This window comes from Barbus barbus (genome assembly GCF_936440315.1).
Source record: "Barbus barbus genome assembly, chromosome: 8".
In the NCBI taxonomy this organism is placed as follows: domain Eukaryota; kingdom Metazoa; phylum Chordata; class Actinopteri; order Cypriniformes; family Cyprinidae; genus Barbus; species Barbus barbus.
This window is the reverse complement of record NC_136736.1, coordinates 8,903,190-8,922,350: the sequence shown is the minus strand read 5'-3', so window position 1 is coordinate 8,922,350 and position 19,161 is coordinate 8,903,190. Positions and strand designations below refer to the sequence as shown.

General features: G+C 36.8%; 1 protein-coding gene across 1 annotated transcript in view; it reads left to right on the top strand.

Annotated features, from left to right (window-relative positions):
- Positions 1–19,161, top strand: part of LOC306873955 (neuromedin-K receptor-like) — a 50,665-nt gene that overhangs the window by 3,172 nt on the left and 28,332 nt on the right. Inside the window, exons 2-3 of the mRNA XM_079423561.1 lie at positions 2,934–3,122; positions 5,709–5,859. Coding sequence (XP_079279687.1) covers positions 2,934–3,122; positions 5,709–5,859 — 340 coding nt within the window. The remainder of the gene's footprint in view (positions 1–2,933; positions 3,123–5,708; positions 5,860–19,161) is intronic.

The window sequence follows — 19,161 nt, the reverse complement described above, 5'->3', positions numbered from 1 at the left end:
AACTAATTTTTCAGGATTCTTAGTTTAAAGTGTATTTGACAAAATTATTATTATTATTTTTTTGGTAACATTATAAATATCTATAGTACTGTCACTTTTGATCAGTTTAATGCATCCTTGCTGAATAAATCTATACATTTTTATTTTTATTTTTTTTTACCTTCTTTTTTGAGAAGATTGCCACCCTCTCACCCCTTTCATATGTCATGCTGTGCCATTTTAATAATCCTTTTCCTCTCAGCACCTTGCTGATATTTACTTCTGCAGTTAGTGAAAGATGAGTTTTCAGAGTTATGCAATGCTGTACAATGAGTGCAAGAGCTTCAGTATCTGTGTCTGACAGACATCACTCTAATGTCAAAAAACTTTTTCTGTGTCCTGTCAGTGGAACTCATGTCAGAAAGCAATTTGTCACTTTGCACTTGTGAAAATGATGGAAGCAGCATAACTTTTGATTACATTTAGGGCCCAAAGCTCATGGTCTGAATTCTGAAGCTTGGGTTTCTGTCATAGGTTGACCTCAACTATGATTTCTAGTAAAATGTCAGGTTAATCAGATATAATGTTCATTAATACGAATGGAGATCCCTCAGAAGTCAACATAAGCTATTATTCAGCCAACATAATAGAGAATGTTTTTATCTCTTGTTTTCCATATGCATGAGATGAAATATGCTTAAAAGATGACTTGGCAGATGATGAGCTGAATTTCTTTGCATTCCAATCCTGATATAATACTGATTTATTGTTTTGAGGATGCAACTGCAGTAATTTACAAGGCTTTTATCAACATTGTTATATTACTTTAAAAGCAGACGTACAGTAAATTCTATTAAAATTATCCTATCATTTGCAAAACAAACTTTCATTGAGTTTTTTAGATTAAATCTCATGTTACTAATTAACTCCAAATCCAAACTGCTAGGAAAACATTGGACGATTTTTTGAAACTCAGCTGCAAAAATGACTTGACTTCATGACATGACATTTTTTTTTTTTTTTTTTTATATCCTTTTTCAAGGTCCCTAATAATTTCAGCCTGATATGAACAGTCCGTCTTGCACTTTTCAGCAATGGTTATTTTCTGATCATGTCACAGTGTAACGTAGGCTTTTCAAAGATTTTCGAAATTGAAGGATGAAAAATTGAATAGGTATATGGTCATAAAAAGCTATATCATGACTGTTTTTGGTCCAAAAACCTTTACTAATAATATAAAGTGGACCTTGGAATAAAAAAACAAAATGTGTGAAATACCCTCTTTAATATACTGTATGGAATGTTGTTTTTTGCAGCCAGTATACATTAGCAACCAGTTACTGCAGTACTCCAGTCTGAGTGTTCTTCACAGTTATTTCCTGTGCTCAAAATGTCACATAGTGCTCGTGGCTCTAGGCTACATATTTCACAACCCACATTTGGTATTACTGTTTTTTGCTGGTAGGCAGTCACTACTCTTATATACAGAGCAATTGTGACGTCTGCAGGAATTTGCAGTGGGTCAGTGTGCTTGCACTGCTGGATTCAGAAGAAAGTGTGAGATTTGTGCTGACACCACTTACCCAGACAGTATTTTCAGGACAATAAATGTTTCATTTTACTGTCAGAGAGATGGCATTGCTAACAAAACCTCATTCTGTTGGTTTATGAAACTTTAATGAAACTGTTATGTGCAACATTTTTAAAGAATAGTGGAGGCCATTAGGTTCAATATCAGTTCAAACATTTTATCATCAGTGGCATTACACTTCAATGCAATGTTATTTAGCTGACTGATTTTACATGAATAGAGTATAGGGCATGGAACTCTAAAATCTGCTGTATTTATGTGTAGCCTAAGATGTTTCTCAGCTGAGGCTTGCAAAATGTTTTGTATTTATCGCAAACTTTGATTTGCAATAAATTAAAGAAGAAATTTGGTATTATTTTAGATTTAATTTAATTCAATTTATTTATTTGCGATCGCTGAATGGTTGCATTTTGGCAACCGCATACATTCATGCGTGCATAAATAAACAATCTAACCTGAAAAGTTAGTTTTAAACATCAAATAAAGCCAAAACGTGATGATTAAAACTAGCTTTTCATGCTATGTTATTTATTTGTCTGTTTATGCTAAATAGTATTTGATAAATAACAGGATTAGTTTCTTTAATGGGATGCCATATTGTACTGTATCCATCGTATGTGTTGGCTTGTATGAATGTGGCAACTTAACACATCACAGCATGACATAATGAGCTGTTTTTAATTGCAGTATATTAATTAATCTACATTTGTGAATGTTTACTAGATACATGCTGAGATTTATATTCATGACTATTATAACTAATACACAGTGTTCCCTTCTGTCGTCTTTCCTGTTGTTTATCCAAGATGCCTACATAAGTGCTTTGACATCCATGCCATCCATATCCCGAAATAACCTTCTCTGCCCAAGAGTATAATTGTCTGTCTAATAAGCCATTCACTGCTTACTAGAGTGAGTCGTTAACAAAGAAAACGGCCTATTATCACCTTTGAATTATTTTGAATATGTTAACCATAGAGGCTTAGCCTCACATTATGGTCAAGAGTTCACAAGTAATCAATGGCATATGATTGTTAAGCATTTCCATATAGTTAAAATGAGGAATTGGAGTGAAAGTTCAGTTCTTCTTATTACTGTTCTGTTATGTTGTATTCGTCTGGCATGCAGGCTGAATTATTCCATAGCATTCGAGATAAATATTTAGCTCACACCAACAGCAGAAACAGATATGAATGGTTTCTTTGATGTGACCCATTATCAATCAGCTATTAGATCATTACACAACCTGCAAATTGAAAATTGCTCAACTGTGGTGCGTCTTTGATGTTTTATCATATTGATGGTATTTGAAGCCGTGTATCTGAGGCGTGAGATTGAACAGTCATCTGTTTGTGTTGTACAGGTACATGGCCATCATCCATCCTCTGAAACCACGGCTCTCAGCCACAGCCACTAAGGTGATCATTGTGTGTATTTGGGTGCTGGCTGTGGTTTTGGCCTTTCCTCTGTGTTTCTTTTCAACCATCAAAAAATTACCCAAGCGGACCCTCTGCTACGTTGCCTGGCCGAGACCTTCAGAGGACCCTTTCATGTGAGTGCTCTTTAAAGATGCATGCACAACATTCTTCCTTTCCTCCCAGTTTATTTGTAAAGCACTCTGAGGTACAATCTTGTATGAAATGTGTTTTATTAAATAATAATAATAATTATATCATCATCATCAACAACAACAGCAACTACAACTACAATAATAATTGTTGTTGTGGTTTTATTAACAACAACAACAATAATCCTAACACTAATAATTACACAAATATTTAATATCACTACTATTACTACTACTAATTATAATAATATTTATGATAATTATTAACATCATTATCATCAACAACAAGAAGTATTGGTAACACTTTATTTTAAGGTCTCTTAACTTGTTGCTCATTAGCATGCATATTACTAGAATATTAGCCATTTATTAGTAGTAATTAAGCACATATTAATGCCTTATTCTACATCCCTGATCCTACCCAATAACTAAACTTAAAAACTACCTTACTAACGATTAAAAGGGAACAAATTAGGAATTTATTGAGGGAAAAGTCATACTTAATAATGAATAAGTGTTTCCTATTCTAAAGTGTTACCGAAGTATTATTATTATTATTATTATTGGTGTTATTGGTATTATTAATTAGTATTACTGTTGTTCTTGTTGTTAATAATAATAATAATAATATTTACAACAAAATAGTTGTTAATATCACTACTACTACTACTACTACTACTACTACTGCTAATTATAATAATATTTATAATAATTATTAACATAATTATCATCAACAATAACAAGAAGTATTATTATTATTATTAACAGCTATTATTATAATTATTAGTGTTATTGGCATTATTAGTTAGTATTGTTGCTGTAGTTGTTAATAATAATAAGAATAATAACAAGACAACTTTTTATTATTAACACCCAGAATACTACTACTAATACTACTACTTGTTGTTAATAATAATAATAATAAAAATTATAGTAGCTGTTGATCATTATTGTAAAGATTATGGTCACACTTTATTTTAAGGTTCAGTGCTCGCTATTTACAAACCATTAACTACGACTTTTGCCTCAAAAAACTCCTAATTTGCTGCTTATTAATAGTTAGTAAGTTTGTTGTTAAGTTTAGGTTTTGGATAGGATTAGGGGTGTAGAATATGGTCATGCAGAATTTGTGCTTTATAACTACTCATTAACAGACAATATGTTAATACTAGGCATGCTAATAAGCAACTAGTTAATAGTGAGAATTGGTCCAAGATTAGTATAGAGATTATTCATAATACCTATTTATAATGAATATTTTTAGTACTTATTTTTTTTGTAATGTTATTTTTAACACCAACATTAATATATACTGTATATATATATATATATATATATATATATATATATATATATACTGTATATATATATATATATATATATATATATATATATATATATAAAACATAGCTAGTATATGGAAATAATGTCAGCGTAATTTCAGCGTTCACAAGTATTCTGAGTCAAGTTTGATAATGCATTATTTTTTTTAAAGTTACTGCAGCAGAACTGTGAGGTTGGATGCGAGACTGAAAATGTAATACAAATCACATTGTATGATTTGACCTAGTCTCATAAAATTATGTACCTCTGTGCACTTTCTGTGCGACACCGTTTTACGTACCTTACTGCACGTTTCGCTGCAGTTTCAAAGAGAAATGTCCACTGAGTGGCGCTAAAACACAGGTTAAATACGTGAACCCTGGCACGTTTTTATTATGTTGATACAGGTACATATTGCTGTGTTTTTATCATGTTGCTACAGGTACGTACTGTGGCGGTTCAGAATTCAAATATCCGGGGTCTGTCCCTAAAAGTTAATGCTCTATCGTGTTGAAATATGCCCTACACAAAACCCAACCCTAAACCTACCCGATAGTGTTAGCAAAACTGGTATAAAAATGTATTTGTTGATGCAACCGTGCCATTTCACCTTCCTTTTATGCAGATTTGAACTGTTTTGTCGAACCGTAGTTACACAGGATTCAGACCAGAGCTCCTCACCCTCTAAGTACGGCCCCGTACTCCGTGAGCTACCGAACAAACTTTCTGTCTATGAAAACCCATAGATACGAGGCTGGATATGTGTAATGCTAACATTCAAAAGCATCAGTTTTCAAATCTCCCAGCATATTAATATTGTTTTGAAGTCGTAACATGATATTCTTAAAGTAATTGTGCGGAAAAATACGCTTTATTAATCAAAACTCTGTAAATTTGTGTGAAAGGGAGTAAAAGGTGTCAGAGATTTACTGCCTCTAGTGTTTGTTTCTTTAGGAAACTGAAACTGCAGTAATATGTAGTTATTGGTACGTATTTTGTGTCTCGCTCACAAGTGCACCCAGGTACGTAAATGTCGATTTGTGACACAATTTTGAGTTTGAGTGAAATCTAGCTATGTCAGATATTTTGGGCAACACTGACCCCCCCCCCCCACCCCAAGTTCTCATAAGCAGCATTTGAAAAAAAAAATCTCACAGTGATAGTAGTGACTCCCCTGTTTGTCTTAGAATTGTATCTTCATTGGCAGCACAGGTGCTATATTGTACTCTCTCTCCCGTGTGGTAACAGGTATCATATCATAGTGGCTTTGCTGGTGTACGTTCTGCCCCTGGTGGTCATGGGAATTACCTACACTATTGTCGGGTTGACGCTTTGGGGAGGAGAGATTCCTGGAGACTCATCAGACAACTATCAGAGCCAACTGCGAGCCAAAAGGAAGGTAAGTAGTTCACGTTCTTGAGGGGCTCTTAGATTGACTCTTATAACACATCGTCTCACCAGAGCCTTTGAGCTGGAACAAAAGTACAAATGCAGCAAAGTAAAAGAATGGAGAGATGTTATAATACAAACCTGTAAGAGCAAGTGGTTCAAGATTTGAGCAGTGAAATTTAAGTGGTCATTAAATACTAATCCCAGGTTCCTGGATGTAGAGCTCAGATGTAGAGTGATGTTGTGTTCAACTGATGGAATGACTGGAACACACTCAAAAATCAGAGCAAACACACCACACACTCACATTAATGGGTCATTACATGTGGGATCAATAAGATATTAGAGAAGGAAGTTCACTAAAGAAAATGGAAAGGGCTGGATAGTCCGACAGGTCATTTAGATCATGTGTAGGAGGAAGTCAATGAAAGAGAAAGATAGATAAAAAGATGCAGACAGTGATAAATCCAGGCAGAGCTGTCTTTTAGTTGGTTTTGATTGTTTCGTACACAAATACTGCTAGCCACGGTGAAGGAAAAATTGGCTAGATATTTCAAACTAATTAAATGTTAATATTTGCTCCTGCTATGGAGATTATAGCAGCAACTGGCAGCCTGCGGGCTGAATCTGGCCTGTTAGTCATTTCCCACTGATTTTGATGAAATCGCAAAACTCAGCAGCGAGTTCAGCATTTAACGGTTGTCAGTTAGCTGGTATAAACCCATATCCAAACTGGAGTGTTTAATTTTTAAACATGTTTATTCTTATTTCTTTTTTGTCCATAAACCAGCTATTCTACTTTACTGAATATGAACTAGGTCAGCATGAGTTTAATTGCACTTATTTTTTCAATCAAGTTTTATTCAATCAGTTATTTTTTTTATTAGGGCTGTCAATTAATTAAAAAAGTAATTACAGTAATTACATGTGATACTGAAAAAAATGATCACATTATTTACAATATGTTTTTAAATGCAAGATGGCATTTTGTGTGAACAGCTCTAGCTCTACTCAGTCTGTACCACCTGCTTTAATTGTCATTTGGGAGGCGTGTCACATGTAGTACAGGTCAGGGGTCCTAATTAAGTGTGTTTAATGAATCATGATTATTACACCAAATGAAGTAGATTAACAAACTGACAGCTCTAGCATGACTGTATAAATCTGCAGCCTTACAAAAGATGAGTCACAGCAGCTGAGACAGTCAAATTGTTGTATTGTTTTAATAAAGTTGCATATAAAAATACATACGGTTGCTACATATACTGTAATACCATATACACACCATCATATAGATATTAACATGAAAATCTAGAATTTTTACTATAGGATTTTAATTTTTTCATCTTATTAATATTCATCTGATATCTTCTTATAGATAGCATATGGCAATATCACTCTTGATATAGGGCAGTATACGTCATATATTACAATTGATATGGTGAAGTTAAAAAATGTATAAAAGAACCTTCAAAGAAGAATGGAGAGGTATATATGCTTTTAAACTTAAAGTGTTAATTGTGCATCTTATATGTCTGTAGTGCTTGTTAATGAAAGTGATAACATTCAGGACCTGTAAAGGCAAACTTCTGTCAAAGGAAATAATTTTCAAGGGAAAAAAAAGTATATTTTACTTTTGACTTTGTCCATTTATGCTAAATGTTTTTGCTTTTTTAATGTAAAATGTTTAGATTTCAACTTAAATGTTTTCATAATTATTCATTTCAATTGGAAAATCTTGCGCTTGAAGGAATTATATGAAATTCCTTTTCATAGGGGATCAAAGGCATTTATTGACATGTTCTTAGCACTGAATGCAATAGATTTTCCTTGATAACCTTGACACGGTAGTGGTCAGCTTGGGGCATTTACACAAAAAGCACTTAACAAATTAGTATGGTCGATCTATAGCACTCTCTGACTTAGCTAATGTTAAACCAATTAAGAAAAAGTAATCAAAAACTCCCAATCACGGGAAAAAAAAACATAAAAGCTTAGGCCTGCTTCCAATTTCCCATTCTTTCAAAGTATGTACTAAATCAGTGAAACACAAATAGATTGCATTGTGGTTTCTTTTCTAGTAGACTAGTGACAAATGAAAGTAGACTGATGTGGAAAGCGGTTCTGAGCGACTTTGGTTTTGTAAATTTGCTGTTGTTTTAGCGAGCATAGCTCTATTTGTTTTCTCTCCGAATTTGCACCAGAATCAGATTTGGAGCGTGTGATCCCTTCTGTCTTGAGGTTGTGATTCTTGTATAAATACATTAGTGCCACCTTGATGTAGTCTTCTGTGTATCATGGATGAGAATCCTGCAGGCACCTCTAAGTGTAGCCAGTGGAGAAATCAGTTAATTAGAGCCAGATGGTCCATTAAGTGGAAATGATGTGACAAACTCAATTGATGAGCTATTTAAGATGTTTTAAAATGAAGTTTTCCAAAGTGTGCACAATATTGCAGCTCAACAGAGAACATACATGCGGGGTGAATCTGGTCTTGCAAGTCTGTGTTAGGGCTTTGACTAGACTCACTCAGTCCTGGAATCAGCCGCTCACTGGTTCAATAGGCATTTTATATATTCTATATTCCAATCAATAGCATTCAGAGCTCAGTCTGCCGGTTATATGTTTCATTAATGGCTGCTGCGATTGTGCTGGCTTTCTATTTCAATCAGCGCTACATCTCGCTTGCTCCTTATGGCTCTCCCTCATCATGTATCTTCCTTTCATTAGTAGCTGGCATGCCGAATATGTGTATTTGGAGCCGGTTAACTCTTACGCGTTCCATATGCCCACACTCTATGTGATGTGTAATGGTGATTATGGAACTCAGAAGCATGAACATCTATTTCAGCCTTTAGAAGACTCTCAATTAAGCCTGGGGACATTTTCATTTTCCTTGTCAGTTCAAATGTAACTCTTTGAGAAGATTGGAGAAGCTGGTGGGCGACCAATACTCATCTATTCGAGGGCTTTGTGTAGCCATTGACAAACCTGAAAAAAGCAACCCATTTTTTTTTAACATGAATGGAGCACAACATGGCATGGAGATGTTAAAAGTACATCAGCTTTATGAAATGTACTTTCAGATTAAAGTAGCCTGCGCCGCTCTTTGTAATCTAATTGTGGAAAACCTTCCTGGTAATATTTCCAATCATGCACTTCAGATAATCTTCCTAATGTTCTATATGATGAAACAACACCTGTTTCTTGTCTCCATTATGAAATGTTTGCAGAAATACTGTCAAAATGGAAATTGCAGGTTTTCTGAAAGGTAATCAACATAATTTCATATCGCATAATTTCATATATTAAGACTTTCTTAAAACATGGGTTTCAAAAATAACTACAGAGATTAAAGAAATACTTGCAATACTTTGCTTTTTTGGTTGAGAAATAAACAGAATTGCCGAATGATTACAAATGCTACAGTGGCTGCAAAATGAATTGCGTTATTAGGAATATATGACACTTTGACCGAATTGGTTGTCAACATTGGCCTAAACAGTAATTTAGTATATTATTTTCTGCCATGCATATTTAGTTCATATGCCTAAAGCAGATATTTTATTTTATTTTATATTATTTATATATACGATATTTCTGACCATACATAGACAGCAATCCAACCACAGTCGAGACACAGAAACGTAGTAAGGACATTGTTAAAATAGTCCATGTGACATCAGTGGTTCAACCGTAATGTTATGAAGCTACGTCATGGTACTCTCATGAATGCGTGTTGTAGACTGACACGGAAGACAAGAAATTGTTGAATAGAGTCATTATTTTGTTTTCTTTGTGCACAAAAAGTGTTCTCATAGCTTTGTAACATTATGGTTGAATCACTGATGTCATATGGACTAATTTAACAATGTCCTTACTACCTTTCTGGGACTTGAACCTGTTGCATTGCTGTCAACACAGGGTCAGAAAGTTCTCGGATTTCATAAAAAATATCTTAATTTGTGTTTGGAACAACATGAGGGTGAGCATTTAATGACAGACTTTTCATTTTTGGGTGAACTATCCCTTTAACATTAACATCATCTTTCTTAATCCCAGAGCGTGACACATTGATACTAAACATAAACTTTGTCATTAAAACTTCACGTTATCATATTAGTTGAAAGCTTTGGGCAGCTGCACTTGACTTCGCTTGTAGGATTTAGGCATCATGGATCGAAAGCCTCACGGTTCATCTGCCTTCAGGATTACCAAGGCAGTGCTTACTTTGGATTGCAAGAATCAGTTATTAACTCTAATCTAAGCCTGAGGAAAGTGATCCTGCGAGTTTTGCTCTGATGATTATGGATTAGGAGGCTCTGTTGATGAGCCAGACTCTGATCATTTCACAATGGCTGCCCTCACTTAGTTCTCAAGGCACGTTTTTCTCTGGTTGTTTGGAAGGTGTTTGTTTGTGCTTCAGGGGTGGGTCATGTTTTTTAAAAAAATCCCTGTTCAATGAAAAAGATAGAATGAAACATTCAGCTATTGATCTTCTACCATGAGAACTGCATTTTTTTATATCACCATTTTTATATATCACCTTCTAGCTTACAAACTGACCATGTACCTCTGGGATATATCAATTTTGAATATTCTGTTTAAATATATGTACAAATATTCTTTCACATAGCATACAGAGGATGTTGTAGGTGGTAAATTGGCTGCACAAATGTTTTTAGAAGCTCTGTAGCAAATTACATTTCAAGAGCAAGTGCAACTGTTGGTGCGTGTATTTGTTTGTGCTCATTTGTGTTTACCATCTGACACTGTGGATCAAGTGAATTTGTTAAAAGTGTATGTGAAAGCGTTCAGTTGAAAACCTATTTAACATTTCTAGAGCATGCTGCGGATAATTATAATCAAAATTTTTGAGCGCAAAGCATCAATCCAGCTCTGCTGGAAGACAATGACTGCTGCTATAGTGTGTTAACTGCAATCACAAAAGCACACTTGTGAAGTTTTGCTTATCTCATCCAAAACAGAGAGCTAAGTGCCTGAGCCATAATACTATCACACTCCATTTCCATCCATATTAGCTTTGTGGCTCCTCCACTGGAATTCAGAACAAAAGCTCCTTCTGGAACATAATTGTAACCATTTGCACATAATGAAAAGCACAAACTCATTAAAGGGGTCATCGGATGCAAAATTCACTTTACAAGTTGTTTGAACATAAGTGTGCGTTGGAAGTGTATGTACACATCCATCCTATAATGATATAAATCCACCCAGTGTTTTTTTTTTTAAATCCCTATTTTAAAATCCCCTTTCTCAAATCAGGCTGTTCTGAGATTCCTGTCCGAATGACATAGTTCTGCACAGGCCGCTCCCACAATAGTTGATTGACAAGGCTGTCTTACCTTAGACCTGCCCTGAGTGAACTGAGAGCTGTCCGCCTCCGGTGCAGGGGAAGACAAGATGTCTCCGATTAAGCGATTGAAGTGTTTAGTTGTTGGATGCAATAATGAATATAGCAGTCGCCATTTACTCCCGACATCTGAGTCGCTGAAGGCCGCAGAGGATTGATGTTACTTTAATTTTGAAGGCAATGCGCCGATCCCCGATATACATAAATACATCTATGTTCGCCCGAATCATTCGTGATCCAGCTTTATCTACAGAAGATAAGTGAGTATAAGGGTTTTTATGAATCTGTGTCTGAATCTGAATCTTTTATGTAATGTGTCTAGTGCACATAGAGGAGAGTGTTACTACAGGTGGTTTGTACAGGCCCACTCACCTGTTTGTAGCACACTTCGAATTGCACAAAAAAACCTTTTTTCAAACATACAGTTTTTTCTTTGGTGTCGTAAGGTGGGTGTGTGGGGGGGGGTGGGGGGGGGGGGGGGGGGGGTTCCATGTTTCAGGAGGTAGGGGTTTGCATGGGGTTTCAGAGGGGGGCGGGGTGATTTGAGTTCAGGGCTCTCACAGCCTGGGGGAAAAAGCTGTTGAGCAGTCTGGCGGAGTGGGCTCTGATGCTCCGGTACCGTCTTCCTGATGGTAGGAGCTGGAAGAGACTGTGGGAGGGATGGGTGGAGTCCTTCACGATGCTGTTGGTTTTGCTGGAGCATCGTGTAAGGAAAATGTCCAGGATGGAGGGGAGAGGGGCACCGATGATCTCTGCAGCTGTGTTCACTGTCCGTTGGAGGGTCTTGCGGTCAGCAGCACTGCAGTTCCCATACCAGACAGTGATGCAGCTGGTCAGCACACTCTCAATGGTGCCCCTGTAGAATGTGGTGAGGATGGGTGGAGGGAGACTTGCTCTTTTCAGCCGGCGGAGAAAGTGTAGGCGCTGTTGTGCCTTTTTTGACAGTGACATGGTGTTGGTGGTCCTGGTGAGATCCTCTGTGATGTGCACCCCCATGAATTTAGTGCTGCTGACTCTTTCCACAGTCGAGCTGTTGATGGTCAGTGGGGGCTGGTCAACAGAGTTTCTCCTGAAGTCCATCACAACCTCCTTTGTCTTCCCCACATTGAGGGAAAGATTGTTAGTACCACACCATTCAGCCAGCTGTGCCACTTCCTCTCTGTAGTGCGTTTCATCGTTGTTGCTGATGAGACCTACCACTGTTGTGTCATCAACAAACTTGATGATGTGGTTAGAGCTGAACTTGGCAGTGCAATCGTGGGTCAGCAGTGTGAAGAGCAGCGGGCTGAGCACACAGCCTTGTGGGGCATCTGTGCTCAGTGTGGTAGTGCTCGAGGTGTTTGTGGCCGACATGGACTGACTGAGGTCTAGAAAGTCCAGGATCCAATTACAAAGGGAATTCTTAAGGCCCAGCAGGTTTAGTTTATTTATGAGCTGTTGTGGGATTATTGTGTTGAATGCCGAGCTGAAGTCAATGAACAGCATTCTAACATAGGAGTCTTTATTTTCTAGGCGGGTAAGAGCCAGGTGGAGGGTGGAGGAAACTGCATCGTCCGTAGAGCGGTTTGGACGGTATGCAAACTGGAGCGGGTCAAGTGTGTTGGGGAGGCTGGTTTTGATGTTGTGCATGACTAACCTCTCAAAGCACTTCATCATGATTGGAGTCAGTGCTATGATGGTAATCATTTAGACAGGACACAGGTGATTTCTTTGGTACCGGTATGATTGTTGTGGATATGAGACATGTGGGGAAGACTGCCTGGCTCAGCGAGGTGTTGAAGATATCTGTAAGCACATCTGTCAGCTGTGCAGCACAGTCTCTCATTGAATTCATTGAATATTATGGTGAATGCGAGATGGGTGACGTGTCAACGGATCTGGAGTGGTCGAATAGAAAATCTACACATATCTATGGTCCAGTGGTGGAGGTAACGAATTACAACTACTCACATTACTATAATTAAATAGTTTTTCGGGTACTTTTTTAAAGCTGTACTTTAACTTGTACTTAAGTACAAATTAATCAAAATAATCTACTTTGTTACATTTAAATCATAGTTCGTTACTGATTACGCCCGATTTGAATTGATTTTCAAACCTTTGACGGCATCTCAAAAGCCAATAAAGATAAACGGACCAATAAAAGCCCTGATATCTGAACCAGGAAAAGCAGCTGCAGCAGCAGCAGCTTTTGAAGAGCTGATCAGACGTAACTGGAGTCAAAGTTTGGAGAAACAAACTACACGGTTATCATAAATATCTATATTTTGATACCGATACTGAAATATCTGACATGGTTCCATTACTAATTTTCCGCAGTACCTACCATATATATAGCCTGTCCTACACCAATACAAGCTGCGTCTTGCTGTCTCCTCTCCAACAGTGAGTTTGACATGTATCTGCCTCCTGTCAGTTACAGAGTCTGAATATCCGCACGGGATTGCAGGTATTCCGCATGATTTTAATCATTCCCGCACAAATGTGGTGAGCGCTTTATTGTAACAAGAGAACACAGTCATGTAATCGCAGAAAACTGGATGTGAGCTCTCAAATAGGCCTAACTTATACAAATGAACTGCCTGTCCTTTCACTCCGATATTGCAGTGCGCACTCGCGATCTCTCCGTGCTTTTATAGTAGAAATTATTTCTCTTTGCTCCTAGATTAAACATTGTCAAAAGTTATCATTCAGAATAGATCCACACCTGACTACATTTTATTGACTGTAAGTGAAATGCACCAGAAAGTCTTTCAATATGAAAGATGGAACTTTAATTTCTTTACAATGTAAGTTTATGCCAGAAATGTTTCAGAATGGGATATTTGTATGATTTGTACATATAAATATCCTAGTCTGTCTAACTGCATCACTACATTGTACAGACATTACAGGTCAAAGCCATCTGATGTTCCATTTATCTAAATAAATAACATATGGCTCTTAAATCACTGCTTATAAAAATTTTGTGTTGTCATATTTCGAATACCTCAACTGAATTGAGGTAATTTGTTTTAGAATTTTATTACTGACTGTGTACTTGTCCTTTTTTGTAATTTCAGTTTGAAATCAAATTTGAAATCAAGCTTCTTTGCTGTAAGCTTTTGCAGCAAAGTTACCTTATTTTTAGACACAAATACACAGAATGAGCAAATGTTTAAGATTGCGATATTTGTAATGGTAATTAATCAATGTTTATATGTAGGCTATGTGAATAAAAGCCTATATTAAAATCTGTTCATCATATAAAGTGAACGTATCTTTTTTAGAAGACTTGGATTAAACCACTCAAAGCTTGAAATAATGTTTGCCTTGAAAAAATGGATGGACAAAACAATTTGAAATATTAAAATATCTATATGGCAGTATACAGTATGTGGTAGTTTTGCCAATGGTATTGAAAATGATTGAAGTCATGATGTCGTCATGAAATAAAAAATGACCCTACTTACTTTTTTAGTGCACATTGTCACGAATCTGGTCTATGAACTTCTGTTTACTCACCACCAGAGGTCACTCGCTCACCACATTGACTCTTGCACCACACTACTGTTGCACTTCACCTCAAACTACAATTCCCATAATCCATTGCACTGACGACACACAGTTGATTGCACTGATTACACAGTTTACGTAAACCATGGACTTCCTCTTCCTCTCTGCTGAGTATTGTTTAGCATATATCCTAGTGATAGCTACTCTACAGAGCTCTACGTGTTTGATACCTGCCCGTGTTTCCTGGATTAACCTTTTGCCCTGCCGTTTGGACTTTGTTTGCACCTCGTTTGGATTATTGCTGTGTACCTGGATTATCTCTCTTGCCTTACCCCTGTTGGATATTGTTCGTCGATTGAATACCCACGCTTGCCCTAGGAGTACTCTTTGTCTTGCCATTTATATACCTGTTTGCCAATGTTTGACCCATGTCTGTTTGATGACCTTGCCTTTGAATAAAGCTTGCAAATGGATCCGCACGTCTCACATCTTGTTCGCCCCGTAACACACATGACTAGTCTTGTGGTGAATAATTAAACCGTGCAAGTCAATACACCGGGGAAAAAAATAGTCTGCCGTCGTAATATTTAATCAAAAACTGAAAATTTGCTTCTGCTCTGGAATGGTGTTCTCGCTCTGATGACGTCAGTTTGAAGGCTTGGGGAGAATCCTCTCGTTAAGTCTGACGTAAGGACTGCAGTTTCCGGGTCCATGTCTCTACTCATTTCATTTGAGAATACTATCTCAACAGCCATTTATGAGCACTATTTAATTAGTATTACATATTTAAGCTAAGCTTTTAAAAATGTGCTGTGCACACTACAGTTTCTGTGCTCACAGTGTCTCAGACACTAATATTTTAGCTGAATCACAGTCTGGCCATCTGAGTTTTCAGTATGGAGATAAAGGTTAGGGTTATAATTTTTCAGTATTACATGACATCGTGGGTGTATATTAGCACAGTTTGTTGTTTTCTTGGGGCATCTGGCAGAGCTTTAGGACCCAGAAGCGAATATATGAATTAATAATGTTTGGTAATTCATTAAATATTGCTGCTAAAAAGTAACTAGTAACTAGTACTCTGAGTAGTTTTTGAGACGAGTTATTTGTACTTTTACTTAAGTACAGTTTTGACACCAGTACTTTTACTTGTAATTGAGTAATATTTCAGCAATTTAACAGTATTTGTACTTAATTACAAATTTTCAGTTCTCTTTCCACCACTGCTATGGTCTGCTCGTCCCTCCACGGAAGATAGGGGCGGAGTCAGCAGAGCTCACTGGCATTTAAAACAACATGGACTAGATCAGTGCTGAAAACAGAGCTGATTTTGACAGGGTAAAGAAGGTGTTTTTTACACTACCACTGAGAAATTTTAACCAAAGTATGTTATAGACTTTTCAGTAAGACCATAAAGAATCATATCAACTTGTGTAAAATGGGCATCCGATGACCCCTTTAACTAAAATTGAAAATTGATGATTTGAATAATATACATACTTTTAAACTGTCTCCTATATATATTTCAATAAATATTTATGGTAACACTTTAGAATAGGGAACACTTATTTACTATTTTTATTTTATTTTTTGTGTTAACTTTTTATTAAATTTTCTTCCTGAAACAGCAGTAACAAACAAAAACCAGCTGTGCAAATTCAGAACCCACAATAAAATAATTTTCACATGGATTCCAGAAAAGATGACACAACATCAAAGGCTGAATGACACAAACTTACAGTTTCCACACTAGATCCATGTATACGAGAAGTTGAGAGTTCCATCGAGACAATGTCCAACTAACACACAGTCCAGGTTCGTCTGTCCATTGTGTGAGGAGGACTCCAACAGTTGACTAGCAATTTTTTGCTGCTGTGAGAGCAGCTAACAGTAAACATCTTTGTTGGACGGACAAGGTGAAGTCCCAAAAGTCATTCATGAAAAAATGGCGCGGAGTCAAACATATCTCAGTACTCAACAAATATAACAGGTCCTGTGAGTCCAAAAAGATGAGAGAGAAGGGCACTCCCCCCCAAAATAAAAACTATGCGAAAACGTGCCTAAAGATCCTTGCGAACAGAGATTACATTTAGGAGAAGATGACAGATTCATATTCAGAAAAAAAAAATACTTATGTGATTCCTTTGGTCCAGATCTATCTAGGATATGCGACATTACAGAATTCGTATCTGCACCCAATACAATTTCAAAATCTGAAAATTTCAAGAGATAGGTTGACATAACCGAGAAAAAGTAAGGTCAGGAGTACAAGGGGCATAAACTGAAAGAAATACAATATTCCTATTCTCCACTATTGTTTTTATATGTGTTATTCTACCATCTGTATCACAACCTTTGTCCAAAATAGTAATATTAAAGTCCTCCGCACCAATACCAGGACATTCCCTGTTTTAGCATCCGAAGATGAGTGAGATACCACTTTACAAAACTCACTACCACACCTGCGTATATCCTCCTCCTTCAAATGGGACTCTTGAACTAACACCACATCAGTCTTTTCTCTTCGCAAAAGATCCAGAAAACTTGTATGTTTGTGAGGGCCATCTAGGCCTATTACAACTCAGAATATTAAGGCCAGTCATAGGTATCAAATACAATTACTGCCTAATAAGACAAAATACAAGCCCGGGAATAAAACCAATTGAGTCCACCATAAAATAACCCCCACCCTTCCCATCACCACTCAAAAAATATATAAACACATTCCCATGAACTATGGCAGACCAAACCAAGAACAAACCTTGATCTACCAGCACCCCTCAACATGGTCCGTGGCGTCAACAAAAACCCACACATCACTGAAGCACCAACATTTGGCCCCATAGTCACATATTGACTAGGTTTTCTCTATTTAAAAAACATTATAATAAAATAAATAAATAAAAATAAATAATTAAATATATAAACAAAAAAAGGGAGAGCGAGAGAAGGAATACAACTAGAAAAATAAATAAAATAACATCATAATCAGTAAGCGATACTGTATGCACAATGAAAGCTTCTAGTAACTATGAATTAAGAAGTGAACATTAAAGTGAACAGTGAAAGACACAGTCGCCTAACCATTTAGACCATCTCTTCTCCGATTAAACAGCAAATGTCCAGCTGAAGCTCACTGAGAGTTGGTTGATGAAAGGGATCTGAGAAAAACTCTTGCTGCTTCTGGGGAGTGTAGCATTTTAGGTTCACATTGATTGAGAATGACCTTCAGCGTTGCAGGATAAAGAAGAAAATTCTGGATGCCAGCTTCTCTCATTTCCTTCCTAACTGGCGCAAATGCACTTCTTCTTTTTGTGGTGACTGCAGAAAAATCTGTAAAGAAAGACAGCTTTGCTCCGTCGAAAGTTTTCACCGGGGCATGAAGTCTGGCAGCCCACAGAATGAGCTCCCTGTCCGTGTACCGCAGCATTTTAAAGATGAAAACCCGTGGTTTAACGCGATCTGAGGAGAGCCTTGTGTACACACGATGCGCTCGCTCCACTTCAATCTCTTTGCCGCCAGAGACAGGAGCCACGTCGGTAGCGATCTTTTCAAAAAGCCCATAGGGTCGTCCTTTTCGGGAACCTTCAGGCAATCAGACCAGACACAGACTGCTGTGCCTATTGCGATCCTGTAAGTCCACAACCTGTTGCTCGAGCGCGGCAACAGGTTGTGGACCCCCCAACACTTATTCACTATTAACTATGACTTTTCCCTCAATACATTTCCATGATGTTAAATTCCTAAAATTAATCGTTAGTAAGGTAGTTGTTAAGTTTAGTTATTGGGTAGGATTAGGGATGTAAAATAAGGTAATGTAGAATAAGGCATTAATATGTGCTTAATTACTACTAATAAATGGCTAATATTCTAGTAATATGCATGCTAATAAGAGACCCTAAAATAAAGTGTTACCAACTATTTATTCTGAAAGATGCTGAAAGATAATTGGTTGGAAAGGTTACCTTTAATAATAGCTGGTTATTTATATGTGTGGAGGCAAATCAAATTTCTTCTTCCTTTTAGCCTTTTTCCAGAAACAAATTATTGAATTTAATTTGACGTTGACTCATTTGAATATCAAATATGATTATACAGTTTACTAATCAGAGGAGCCTTTATGCTGTTGCTGTCAATAAAACACACCTGTGCTAGTACATATGGAAAAAGTATATGTTTTTACATTCATCTGAGATATGAACATTAGTAAGTAAATGAATTAAAACAACAGTTTATCACTGTTGTAACCTTCATTTTGAATATAAGATATTTCGCAGTCTACAGGCCGGTTGCAGCAAACAGCACATCACTGGTGCAAAGTGAGACACTCAAGCCAGATGCACGACTATTCTGCACAATCAGCCCCTGACAGATTGTGATCCATTTTCTCCACAGGAGCTGTTTTCGGCTAGGCTTCATTTTCTCTAAATAACTATTCAATAT